This window comes from Sphaerodactylus townsendi, linkage group LG09 (assembly GCF_021028975.2).
Source record: "Sphaerodactylus townsendi isolate TG3544 linkage group LG09, MPM_Stown_v2.3, whole genome shotgun sequence".
In the NCBI taxonomy this organism is placed as follows: domain Eukaryota; kingdom Metazoa; phylum Chordata; class Lepidosauria; order Squamata; family Sphaerodactylidae; genus Sphaerodactylus; species Sphaerodactylus townsendi.
In genome coordinates this window covers 31,648,347-31,662,802 of record NC_059433.1, presented here as the reverse complement: position 1 = coordinate 31,662,802, position 14,456 = coordinate 31,648,347, and the positions used below count along the sequence as shown (strand labels likewise).

General features: G+C 38.9%; 1 protein-coding gene across 1 annotated transcript in view; it reads left to right on the top strand.

Moving 5' to 3' along the window:
- ZNF236 (zinc finger protein 236) overlaps positions 1–14,456 on the top strand; it is a gene marked incomplete at its 5' end in the record, with an annotated part of 71,171 nt that overhangs the window by 32,291 nt on the left and 24,424 nt on the right. The window contains 8 exon segments of the mRNA XM_048508529.1: positions 1,495–1,745; positions 3,521–3,622; positions 7,517–7,668; positions 8,734–8,834; positions 10,717–10,868; positions 11,716–11,928; positions 12,231–12,505; positions 13,420–13,525. Coding sequence (XP_048364486.1) covers positions 1,495–1,745; positions 3,521–3,622; positions 7,517–7,668; positions 8,734–8,834; positions 10,717–10,868; positions 11,716–11,928; positions 12,231–12,505; positions 13,420–13,525 — 1,352 coding nt within the window.

The window sequence follows — 14,456 nt, the reverse complement described above, 5'->3', positions numbered from 1 at the left end:
GAACACTCATGGATGTTTTTATTGCTAAGGCCTTTCCATATCACTGTTTATTATTAGCCCTTATATAGTGCTCTGTAGTGTTTACAATGCAGTGGCAGGAAAAGAAAGGTCAGTATTATTATCCCCATATTGTACAGTCTGGAAGTACCTTGCCAAAGGCACTGTAAAATTCTTGGCAGAGGTGAGAGTCAGAGTGGAGGTATTATGATTTATAACTCAGTCTGCTAGTCATGATGCTATGTTGCCTCTCATTTAATTCATAAGTCCCTGCATGCTGAAGAGGAGTCTGGGCTATATTTTAGGGCACTCTGTAAAGTCACACAGAATGATAGCCAAACTTACTGGGTTTCATCATTTGAACTAAAGAGTGTCTGTTCAGCTATGGCTTTGCATTGCAGGGAGGGAATAATAGTGGTAAGCAAGATGCTTTTCACAGAAATATGACAACTATTATTGATCTCCATATTTCAAAACTATCATGTTTGGTGATTCAGAAATCACTGAATTATAGAGTTAAACTATTAACACAAAGGACTTTGAGGTAGATGAAGTGGTGGAGTGTTGGTTAGATTGAGAAAAGGAACCACTGTCCAGAACTTATCAGCTAATCAACAGGTGCAACGTTCAAACTGAATCAAAATACAAAAACGTGTTGCATCAACCGCTTTATATTGATGCCAAAAGGGTACATAACAAACAATAAAGTACGCATATATATACTGGTGAAAACAAAGTGCAATAATCCCACTTTAGCACTGCACTCCTATGTGCGCTGAAATATTTCAACTTTATTGTTTTATTTATACGCACCTAACTACATAAAGCGATTGATTCAATTTGTCCCCATTTTGATTCAGAACTTATCAGCTGCCAGGTTGTGTGAATGAATGATATATAGGACATGTATTTAAATGGATTGTATGGCAGTGGTGTCTATTTGGCCCATATGACTGGAGCATGGATTAAGAAAATGTGTGGAAAAACAGCTATCATACCCAAGATTTATTCTTGCATCTGGTTTGACATAGATAAAACTGCCTCCTGTACTGAACATCCTCCTGCATAGAAGGTCAAGTTGGATGTATTTCCTTGTTGGACATCCTGTTGTACAGCCATGGTGTGTGTTGAAAATAGGAAGGAGGGAGTATATAAAGTTATATAATGTATAAGTAGTACGCTCCTAGAAGTAAACTTCAGCAGAAATTCAGTGCAACTGAAGTGAGTTAGAAGATAGGTCCTATTATGCTGTTTTGAATGTTGTCCTGGAAATGTGCCCCCTACCCCAAGCAGCTCCTGATGTCTCTTGAGCCCCTTCCACACTTGCATAATAATGCACTTTCAATCCAAACTGTTTGCAAGTGGATTTTGCTGTTCTGCACAGTAAAATCCCGCTGCAAGGTGCATTGAAAATGGATTGAAAGTGCATTATTCTGCTTGTGCAGAAGGGGCCTTACACTGTCAGACATGAGATGGCAATTCTTCTTCCGCCTTCAGGTATGAGCTTGCACAGCAGTTGCAGCAGCATCAGCAAGCTGCTTCCATTGATGATACAACAGTAGATCAGCAGAGCATTCATGTATCTACTCAGATGCAAGTGGAGATTGAAAGTGAAGAGCTGCAGCAAACTGAAGCTGTCCCAACAGATCAAGAAGCCATCTTGGACTTAGACCAGCAACAGGTTGTGGACACAGAAGAAGCTGGGCTGAAGCCACAACTGACTGATCAACCGTTAGGGCAAGATGAAGGTAAATGTCTAGAATATATTAAATATGTAATAAATAGGTCAGTTAAAAAGAAAATATGTAATTCAAATCTATCCCTGAATTTAGTATGTACGGTAAATTTAAAATACACTGAATATCATTAAAAGCTGAATTTTAAATATTATTGTTTATAATATGAAATGCAATGCCCACTCTCTTATTTCCTTTGTAAATAAAAAAGGTGTAAAATAATGTTTATTTATTCCTTTCTTCCTCTGTCTTTCACTCCCACCAGGAATATAATTCCAACCCCCTTTATACATTCTCCTGAAGTAGTGTGTCCAAGCTTTAAAGCATTTAAGAAGGGTTACACGGTCCTGAGGAAATTACTAGTGTGGGATTCCAGGTTACTTTTAACAAATTTTATTTCTATACGTTGGGTAGCTTAAAGGTTTCTAGAAAATAATTTACAGTAACTAAAACAGAGGCAACAATTTCACTTCCCACTAACCTACTTTCCCACTCCTATACATATATGAGATCATATTCGTATTTGACTCCTTTTGTAGTCTCTCATTCTCAGTACAACACAGACTGACACGCTCTCTCTCAATCTCCAGTGCAGAATACTCTCTCTCAGTTCAGCACTTAATATTTTCTCTCTCAGGTTCTGAACACACTCTGATTCCGTTTAGCTCAGACTGATCCTCTGTCAGTCTCCAGCGTAGACTGCTTTCTCTTTCTTTTTGTCAAGCTTTACACATGCTCTGATTCAGCTTAGCTCAGAATATTGTCTCACAGTCTCCAGCACAGACTGCTGTTTCTCTCCCAGTTGAACACACTTTGACTCTTTCTCCATTCATCTCACTCTCCACAGTCACTCTCTGGTGTCATCCAATCACCTCTCTCCCTCATCCCCCTTTCACCCCCTCCATTCTGTAACTTACCTCTCAATTTAAAGAAACACACCCACATTTAAAAAATGCTACATAAGCATATACAATTCTCCCCTGTAACATCAAATTGTAGCCTTCTTTTGCCTAGGAGTATTTTTCTGTTGATGTTCATTGAATGTTTCTGCTATCCACAGTTAATCTCACAAAGAAGGGATGTTAACCTGATAACGGTTTCATTGTATATTTTGTTTTTGTTTTTTTATGTATTCATCCATTTTATATGCATGTATTGGTTGTTGATAGCATTGATTATTTATTTTGAATATCTGTATGTTGCCTTTCTATTCATTGGGCATCTAAGACAGAGCAGAATCAAATCTATATATCTTTCTATATATATTTATATATAATATCGTTGTATACATAATGAGGGTCCTCCTCCATCAGAGTTGCCATCTCTTTCCCTACTGTTTCATCCTGCCTATTTGGGGCTCTTCACGTCTGAGGAATGGTTGCAGCATCCAAATCTTCAGAAGTGTGGTCTTGGCTAAGGGCAATAATTCCTCCTTCCTGGCCTGGGGTCAGACTGTGTTGATGTTTTACATACCATCTATAGTAAGGAATCGGAATGGTTCTCATATTCACTTCAGATTAAGATTTTCCCATGGTACTATAGACCCTGTTCAGAAAATGATTTCTCAAGTTACTTTTTCAGTGCTCAATATTTGAAAAGGATATTTTTACACTTCTGTGTGAAAATCATGTTTTTAAATCTTAATGCAATTTTAAATCAATCTAAAACCTTTTAAATTAGCAGTTTTGATCTTTTTAAATCAATCACTCTCTCTAAAACGTTGAAATTATGTGCACTTTTTTCAGCTGCTTAGCTTTCTTGTCTTCAATTTATATTTTGAATTTCAGATAGGTTTGTGGCGTCCCAGCATGCCTTGCAAGAGAATATAAACCAGTTTGAGCAGCAGACTATAGCACAGCAATCATTTGATCAGCAAGGTCTATCACAAGGTTAGTAAAAATATAAGTAGTAACTTACAAAGTGACAGGTCGGTGTATTTTGTTGACAGGTTTTTGGAATTATGGTTTCAGCCATTTGTAGCAATAGAGAGGAGAGTGGTTACAGTTCAGAAGTATCACCTCATACATTTGAAACAATATTATTAGATTTTCAAAACCACTTACACCTTTCCATGCTACTTTGTGAAAATTCTAATTCAAGAGTGGTTGTCTTTCACCATTTAGGCCTGTATTGGGAAGAAAAACAGTTTTCTGCATCACTGTTGCATTTCATTTTAATAGTGAACCTAGTTTTAATTATATTCTTCTAGAAAAAATATTTTGGGTCATAAGGATATTCTTCTTATAGAAATATAATGTATTTGGTAATGCTAGAAAAGGACAGTTAAATCTATGTGGTACAAGATTTCTATTCTACTTGGAATGCTCTCTGCAGATTTCCCACACTTTGAAGTGTTCTTGAAGATCTTGGAGCCCTTCAGAAATTTTGAATTTCAGGTAGGTATATATAGATACATGTGTTGAAATTGGTGGACCCTCTCCCTGTGTCTGCATATGTATTTCATTCTCCTCAGTTCCCATTTTCATGAAAGACGGGAATGTGAATATTTCAGACTGTGTTTACGTTAGCTTTTGTGATTACATACTCCTTTTAAATGTTTGGCAGTGCTATCCTAAGCAGAATTGCACCCTTCAAAATTTAACCCTAATGCGGCTCTTGGTTGCTTGCTTATTTCATATGGAATATTTTATGTTACAGTTTATTCAACATTTAAACGCTTTGAAGAGCTGGCCCAAAAATTATTTATATAAAGGATCCTGAACCCACAGTTACCAAATGCCCTTTCTTACACAAACATTTATGCAATCATGAAAATAATCTATTTTTAAAATTCCTCCTGCAGGTTGTAATTGAGATGAGGTGGAGTTCTTTAATCCCATCAGTATACAAAGAGGAAGTCACAATATACAGTATCACAGTAAAATATTATCGACTGTCTCTGTGTCTCACACTTACACAATGGCCGATCTTTTGTTTGTGGCCATGTTAAGATTATAATTTATTTCTTACGTTTGTGGCTTTTATAGTAATATTTTTGTCCATACATTTCGCTGTTTCTGGGATTGCAGTATTTTCTGCCTCATAATCAAAAGAAACAGGAAAAGATTCACTGAATTTGGATCACAATTTTGTATTATGAAATGAATAATGAGTGTAGTTTATGAATTAAGGATTTTTAAAATAACGTATTTTCTAGGACTGTTGCTTTCTGAACATTTGTCCTTAAACATATGGCATTTATTAGTAAAACTGTAGAATTATATTGAAAATATGTTGTTTTGTTCTTACCTCTAAAATTGCATTTTAAAAATACTATATTCTAAAATCTCAAAGAATTGCAAAACTAGAAGCTCAGGAATATTAGTGTCTTTGTAAGGTGTATGCTCCACCTGATTTTTCTTGCTCCTACGGCATGACAAAAAATGAAAACAGACTTCAGCTAACCTCTTAATATTAGAAGAAGAAGAGTTTGAATTTATACCCTCCTTTCTCTATTGTAAGGAGATGCAAAGGGCATACAAACTCCTTTCCCTTCTTCTCCCCATAACAGACACCTTGTTAGGTAGATGGGACTGAGAGAGTTCCAAAGAATTGTGACTAGCCCAAGATCACCCAGCAGGAATGTAGGAGCGGGGAAACAAATGTTAATTCTCATATTCTTTCATTACTGCAGAAGTAGGCTATTTTCTCAACTGCTGTCCCTCAACTGAATGCACTGTTATCTTTCTGTGGAGCAGACTATTGAGGATCTCAGGTGTTCATTGGAGGCACTGTTCCAACCCAGCTTGGGTGTCCTTGGAGCTGATTATACTTGGTGGTGTGAACTGCACCTGGGTTCCCATCCCCTTATCTTGTTGAGTTTCAGTAAAGAAACTTCCATCTTTGCTTAGCCTCATCCTGAACCATTGTTTGAATAAAACAAGAAACTGCATTAAGAGACCAGTTTCATGACAAGGGGTTTCTGGTTCACTGCTCAGTCTTTTTGGCCCAGTGCCGTAGTTACTGTCATCGTGGATTGCAGAAGGAGATTTGGTTTTTATACTCCACTTTTCTTTACCAAAAGGAATTTCAAAGCGACCTTCCCTTCCCTTCCCCACAACAAACACCTTGTGAGATCGATGGGACTAAGAAGATCCTGTGACAAGCCCGAGGTCACCCAGCAGGCTTCAAGTGGAGGAATGGGGACCAAAACCCAGTTCACCAGATTAAAATCTGCCGCTCATGTGGAGGAGTGGGAAATCAAACCTGGTTCTTCAGATAAGAGTCCATCGGTTCTTAACCACTACGTCGCTCTGGCTTTCAGTTTGTATAGTGACTCTCAGAGGTATTCTCTGGAAATTGGTAATGGAGATTTGCCTTGACTACTTGCAAGAACCACAAGGCTTCTGAGATAGCCACGATGGTGCAGCAGTTAAGGTATTGCACTAGAATCTGGGAAGGGCAGGCTTGATCCTCACTCTATCATGGAAACTTGCTGGGTGACCTTGGGCCAGTCAACCAATCTCAACCTCTATCCATCGACTTTCAAGGAATGCCAGGGCGTGATGTGGCCCCAGGCAGTGGCACACCACCTCTGACCATCTCTTGCCTTGAAAACCCCAGCAGGAGTCACCATAAGTCAGATGTGACTTGGCAAAAGAACACACCTCACAAGACCAATGAACATGGTGGTTCCAGTCCAGGGTCTGAATGCATCAGAGGCAAAGAGAGGCCCCTTATATCTTTGTGTACATCCACCAGCTAGCTTCGTTGGCTATGCAGTTCACGAAGAAGGAAGAATATTAGATTAAATGAACATTTTGAACAAAAAAAAGGACTTGTCATTATTCTTGTTTTACCACAGGAGGAACAAATATTTTACATTATGGTGCCCTTTACTTTTAGAGTAAATTCTACTTGATAACCTCTACAGTTGAGATCTTCAGTGAAGCTGTGGAAGCAATGGACATTATCAGGGCCAGTTTTTGAGCTATTATGTGTTGGAGGGACATTATGCCATAACTCTTGTTATCTTCCATATTTCCTATTAAATTTACATTTTTGTGAAAGGGTTGCCGAGTATTACATCAATGTAGATACAGGGAGTTGGGTCAACCTGTTAGACACATGCATGTGTACCAAATATTCAAAATTTCAGTGGCTCTGAACTAATTGAGGCTTCTTAAGGAAACTTCAAATTGTGTTCTGTGGAGAATATTGTTCAAATGAAGACAAACTGAGGGTAAGTGACCTCTCACTGTGACCTCTCACAGAATGCTTGTACCTTTCTCCCTGCTGAAGAGGGAATTATTCTTACATCCAGTATACTTTGAATGTATTGTTTAGGCTCCTGTATTGATGTGATAACACATATTATTAAGTTCTGCTGAGTCTGTGCCATTGCAGTGCCATTAATATATACTGTTACTAGCAAGACCACATATACCTGGTTTTGCACTGGCAATGTTAGTGTGCAGATGCTTTCATACTTATAGTAGGAAAGATACACATTTTTAGCATGCATCAGAGCAGCCTGTTGCCCCTTCCGCACATGCAGAATAATGCACTTTCAATCCATTTTCAGCTGGATTTTACTGTGTGGATTAGGAAAATCCACTTGGAAACAATTGTGAAAGTGGATTGAAAGTGCATTGTTCTACATGTGCAGAAGGGGCCTCTGAGAGTGTGTGAAAAGCTTTTGCATACCTCTTTTCTCGAAACGTGATGCCGCAGTGATTTACAATTGTGTTTTGTTTAGAAAAAAGCAAATTGCTGTGAAATGAGCAAGTTTGGGTTGCATATGATTATTCTTCCGATTATTCTTCCGATATTTCTTATGGCAGGTTTTACAGTTAATGATGGCTACAGTCAGCCAAATCAATTTCCAGCAGTTCAACAACTTCAGGATTCGAGCACTCTTGAGTCACAGGCTCTTTCAACAAATTACCATCAGCCAAATCTGCTGCAAGTTTCCACAGCAGAAACTATTAATGTCGTAAGTATTTATTGAATGGTTGAAAGTGACTGCTTCTTCTTTCTACAGTGTTATCCCAAGAGTTTGCAAAATGTTACATTTTACATGTGAGAACACAGTAGGTATATTTTCTGAGACAAAAAGGAGAGCCAGCATGATGTAATGGTTAGAGTGCCTGTGAAGAAACTGACAGACCCAGTTTTGAGCCTCCACTCAGCCATAGAAGCTTGCTAGATGTCCAAGAGCCCCATCCAAAGGAAGGGGGCAGGAATCCGCTTATGGGAGCTGTGCACCACCATGCTGGTGGATTCATCCTTCCCAGGACACTTACCCCAGCAGAGGGACGATTCCGCCAGCACACAGTTGCAACAATACATATACACCCCCGGCACTGGAATATAGCGCGGGATGCTGTGCAGCATCCCAGGGCCTCTGCCACAGTTGGCATAGTGGGCGGGGCAGGCTGGAGATGTGGCTAGGGGAGGAACCAACTTTAATAGGCTCCCTCCCAGCATTTGCTGGCATTATGCTGGTGGCCCATACTTCAGATTTAAGTCACTCTTTTCGACGACATAAGTCCATTGAGACTTCTTGGTGGTGGGGAAACTTTTTGACTTTTCAAGCCTCCTGACGCTGCCAGGAAGCCTCTTTGGGGGCGGCAACCAGGCGCCTGCTCCTGGATGGGATTGCAAGTCCCTCTAGCTGCTTTGTGCTTATTTTATATGATTTATTTTGCTTTTTAAATTTGCACCTTACGCCAAGTATTACAAACATCAAACAAAAGATCATCACATCACTAATTAAACTTTGAGGACAATTGTCTAAATGGTGAGTGATTCCCATTGGCCCAATTGTTCAGAAAGGTTTACCATGTGGACAAACATCATTATGCATTCGCCAGGAAGTTGGGGAGATGGGGAGCTCTGCATAATCCTTGTATGGCTCCATATGTAATCCATGTATGGCTCTAAATGTTACAGTCAAACCAAGGAGCATTTCCACAGAAAGAATGCATGTCAGGGGTGAGTGCCATGTGCCTGCTGGTCCTAGGTCTTTGATGATTTTCTTAACTTATTTGAATTCCAGACTACTCGTCTGATACAAGATCAGGCACAAGAACTTGAGCTGCATACTCAGCGCCCCCAGTTTCTGGAAGATAATGAGGATCAAAGCAAGCGTTCCTACAGGTCTGTATGAATTCTCGATTGGTTTTGGTATGTAGCTACTGAAAGGAAATGATCGCTCACTTTTAGTGTTCCTAGCAGAGCCTAAAGTGTGGTTTACTTCAGGGTTAATAAAAAGCCAATAAAATCAGATTGTTCTTTTTTCTTTCTTGTTCTGGTGTGCAAAACTCTGGTCCCTTCCGCACATGCAGAATAATGCACTTTCAATCCACTTTCAGTGCACTTTGTAGCTAAAGTTTTTACTGTCTTGAATCTTGAGAATCCAACACAAACAATAGCCAGAAAAGAGGATTGAGGGAATTTACGTTCCCTTCTGGACTAATACTGGAAGGGGCCTCTGAAAACACTTTAGCACTAGGTCAAATATAGTCAGAAGATGGATGATCACTCTGATAGCAAAACTCTACTTTTTGTAAATCTCGTTTATAAATAGTAAATCTTGTTTATAAATATATATATTTATAATATACAATATATTTAAATATATATTGAACGTTGAAAGCATGTGAAAGTTGAAAGCATGTGAATGAAAATGAAGGTAGATGTACAAAGGGAACAGGTGATCTATTTTAAGTCCAGGGTCTGAATGCATCAGAGGTAAAATAAGTTTCCAGCATTTTCAGCCCATTCTGATAAAGGAGCTGATTGGGAAAGATGAGGGAAGGAAGATGGGGGTGAAAAAATCCCCAGCTTCCCAAATTGTTTCATCCACTGCTGAGGCCCTTCAGTGTGTCGTGCAAGAGGCAGGCAACAGTCAGCCCCATTTTTACGGGTACTGCCCTGCCTTTTTCTGAACAACGTGATAAGTACAGGTGTGTATGAGAAAATTTGGAACTGTTAACTTGACATTTGTCAGAACCCACTCTATACCTTTTTTCAACATAGGTAAAAAAGGTAAAGTTTCCCCTTCAGTCATGTCCGAACCTGGGGTACCACTGCGAGAAGTGATTTTATAGGCAAGCCTCTTTTGTGGGGTAGTTTGCCATTGCTTTCCCCGGCTATTCTTTACCCCCTATCGATGAGCTAGGTACTCATTTACCGACCAAGAAATGGATGGATGGCTGCGTTGACCATGAGCCAGCTGCCAGGATATCTGACCCTCAGGGGGGTCAAACTCCTGCTCCACATTGCTGAAGCTGCCAACTGGAAGGTGTTCCCCTGCCTTGGTCTGGTTGGTCAGCTTCAATGCCTGGGAAAGGAAAGGGGGGGAGGGGAAGGGAAGGGAAGGAAGGAAGGAAGGAAGAGGAGGATGAGGAAGGAGGGGCAGACGGTGGCAGCTGTCCTCTCCATCTGTAAATGCCTGATATTGTACTGGGTCTTGGGAGTATCTCTTGGTGCATGGTTTTGACAAATGTTGCGTAAAAATGAGTTATAATGCTCATAGTCATTGCGGAAGCACGCTATTTTAACTTTCGCTTAACATCTACTGACTAAATTTAGATCTTTTCCTTGAACTGAGTATAGATTGGTCCAAAGGGTGCATGTGTATATAAAAGTTTCTAAGAGTTGGGGGTGGAGAAAGAAGCTGACCCTACAAAGTTTCCTATAGTCTTTCTATTTTTCTCATTCTTCATACTCCTTACTGTATCATTGCCTATCAAAACTATTATTTTTTTCTATTTTACAAAAGTAGTAGTCCCTAAGTTTGTTAAAGCAGAACATTTAGCATCAAATTCTCTAAATTGTAGTAGTCCAGGTTAATTGATATATGAAGTGGGTTCTATGTGCCTGATAACATTACAGCTGCTATGAGTTCAAGAACTGCAGTTACATATGATAATGTCAACCGTTGTCTTAGGCAAAAGTAATGACAAGATTTTGCACTTCTGTACAGCTGATTATCAGATCTGTCCATTTTCTTCAAAGCAAACATTCATTTTAACAGGTGTGTGTATTGTAACAAGGGTTTCAAAAAATCCAGTCACTTGAAACAACATGTACGCTCACACACTGGGGAGAAGCCATATAAATGTCAACTATGTGGCCGAGGATTTGTTTCTTCTGGAGTTCTTAAATCCCATGAAAAGACGCATACAGGTGATAATGTGTTTTGTGATATTCAGTTTCTTTGCTTAACTATTTTAGCTTGTTACATTGTGTCTCCTAAAGCAGCTCACTTGAACATGAGAATTATGTCTCAGTATTGGACCAAGGTCCTACTCTGTCATTTTGTTTTCAGCACTGACCAGCTGAGAAGCCTCTGCACATCAGAAATAGCTATTCCCACTGTTGGAACTTAGAATTATATTTCCTTTAAGCATAATTTACTTATTGAGGTAATAGCTGTTGAAAGAGCTACCATTTATAAATTAGTGTAATCCCTCTCAAAAGTTGCCCAAACTAGTGGCTTTCATCACATTTGTAGGAATCACATTGGAAATATTGTAAATCAGAGTGTTACTGTGAAATCATATGTAGATTTCAGTGCATTTGAAATTCAGTTACTGATTTTCAGTGGGCTTGGGCTGAAATAACGCTGCCCAGGATTGCTCTGTGCCAGCAGTCCTGTTCACAAGGTACATTGAATGCACACATAATCTGTATACAGTATGAACTTGATTATTTTAGCATGTAAGTTGGGTGGTTCTCATGTTACACTGAGCACATCTACACTTCCCCTTGGCATACAAATGCATTTATCCAGTCAGTTGTCCCTAATTTTATTTGCAAAGTGAGCACTTTTGGGCTTTTTCTTATAAACACATACATGCAAGATATATGTGTGTTAAGATATGACCAAGACTAGTGAATGTACTTTAATAAATATAGAACAGTATAACTTTGCTGAGGTTTCCATTGTTAGTCTAACAACCCTCTTGTGTGTATGGAGTTAACCTAAAAGTCTGTGTTTCGTTTTTGGTTTTGGTCGCTTTTCTTATTTCAGGAGTTAAGGCATTCAGTTGCAGCATTTGCAACACATCTTTCACTACTAATGGTAGTCTTACCAGACACATGGCGACCCACATGAGCATGAAACCGTATAAGTGCCCTTTTTGCGATGAAAGTTTTAGAACGACAGCTGACTGCAAAAAACACATGAAAAACCATCAAACGGTGTCTTCAACAGCAGCAGCAGGTGGAGAAACAGGAGCAGGAGGTGAGCAACTTTTGACGGGTACATCTTAGCAGACAGCTTGGTTCAACATTCTGTGCAGAATATCGACTGCCTTTATCTTTACTAGAAGACAACCTTGATAGGAAATTGGTATACCATTTGGTATGTACCTGCAGATTGGTAGGGAACATGCCATGATTCTGAGGAGCCATACAGGCCAGCATAGAAATATTTGCGCTTTGTAGTTAATTGTTTATTAGTAACCAGGTTGATGTTTCATTCATTTTTGAGAAGCTCGTTTGATGTTCTAACAAACATTATTTCTTGTCTGTTTAAATGTGCAGAAGAAGATGATGAAAACTCTGAAAGAACCAGTTCTAGAAAATCTAGGCCTGGCGTCATCACTTTCACAGAGGAGGAAACAGCCGAACTTGCAAAAATTAGACCCCAAGAAAGTGCAACTGTTTCTGAAAAAGTTCTTGTCCAATCAGCTGCAGAAAAAGATAGAATCAGTGAAATCAAGGACAAGCAGGCAGAAATGGAAGCCGAGCCAAAATATGCCAATTGTTGTATTTATTGCCCAAAAAGCTTTAAAAAACCTAGTGACTTAGTAAGGTAAGTAGGTATGCCATACAAAAAATGATTCCACTTGAAGCATGTTATTTATAGCTGATTTTTAACTCACATTAGTCACAATTGGAAGAACTCCATAATTAACTCAGTGGGCTATTTGAATTGCTTTGTAGTGAAGGTTGCTCCACTTTGGAAGCTTCTTTTGAAACTCAGCAAAGTTTCAAGAGCAGTTTGCAGATGACACAAAGGCTGATTCCGCATGGGCCAAAAACAGCAGTGTGAAAACAGTGTGAAAATGGTGTAAAAGGGTATAAAACGGTGTAAAAGGGTTTCCACACCATTTTCACTCCGCTGTTTTTGGCCCATGCGAAATCAGCCAAAGATTCTTCTGTGTGATCTCTGTGCTTTTCTGCATATGGCATCTGCAGCTGGACAGAGTTATGTTTGGAAACTTCTACCACTTCAGTCGAACAGCCAGATTTCTTTCTGCCCTCCTATGAAGGGCAGTCTTGACTGTAGAGGTGAAGAGATTCCCCTCCCTCATTCAGTTCAAACCAAAATGTTAAGGAACTTTCTGAATGGTGTCCTTGCAGTCTTTTATTTCTTTCTGTCTCCCAAAATGATGATAGTTAAGTTGTGTAGGTGTAATTCTGTGCATAGGTGTGCATTAAAATTTATTATTTATTGTGCTATTATTATTATACAGTTGAAAGACATAACTGAAAGGCCATGAGTATTTCCAAATGTGGTATTTCCAAATTATTACCTAATAAATCATGTTTCATTACAGAAAATTCTAGTCAAAGAACGTAAGTCCAAAGACTAAAAATCAATTTGATCAGATCGTTTATTGAAATGTGATTTATTGGACATTGAAATTGACATGTTTGTTTCACTGAATTTTTCTAAGCAGATAGTAATTAATATATATATATATATATATATATTTATTGCTCCGAGTATTAAAGTATTCATACTGGCGAAAATAATATAAATGTAATTGAATGTGGAAGAGAGTTTTGCACCATAGAATCTACTCTGGTTAGTTGTGCATGTCGAACTCACACATTAAGTAATATCTTGAATTCTTCCAATTTTGTAATCCCTAGTGATGAGGAGAAGAACGTTCTTCATATTTTGTTATGATTGTTTCAATTTTTTATAAACTATTGTGTAAAGAAATTTCAGTATTCAAATCCATTGAAGCAGCGTTTGCAGTCTTTTCTCCTTGATAATATTATTTAAAGAGGTAGTGGTAATTGGCAGGCAGGAATAAACATTTGAGTCAACCAAATACATTCATGAGAACTATTATCTGCAGCTTGGGCTGGATGTTGTTGTAGTTTTTTAAAAAAGCAAAAACCCTATGGTAGTATTTCCCAGTACTGGATATACGATACAATAAAGTTTATTGTCTGCAGCCAAAGGCTGGAGGCCATTAGAATCTTTCACATAAAATGGGGTCATAAATGATAACATTGAAACTGTCTTGTCAAAGGCTTTCACGGCCAGATTCAACTGGTTCTGGTGGGTTTTCCGGGCTGTGTGGCCGTGGTCTGGTGGATCTTGTTCCTAATGTTTCGCCTGCATCTGTGGGTGGCATCTTCAGAGGTGTATCACAAAGGGAAGTCTGTTATCAAAGGCAGCTGTCAGATTTACAAGGCCCCATGGATCAGTAATGACCTTTAAATAAAAATACACATTTCAAAGGCCTAGAGAATGTTTTTACCCGTCACCTTAAAAAAAAAAAAAGTTCTGTCTTTCCCTTTTAAATACGATAGATTTGGGGAAACAAACTAAAATTCAGCTGAGTCCTGTTTGGACACCTGTCCTGTTTTCATATGTCCCACAGCTCACTGTCTTAGCCACTAGCCCACACAGACTGTCTTACAGAGCAATGCCATAGACAGTTCTTTTGTTGTCCCTCAGATTAAATCAATTAAAAAACAGCACCATTTTGTCCCATCAAAGCGATAATATTCTGCAAGGCCAAAGAG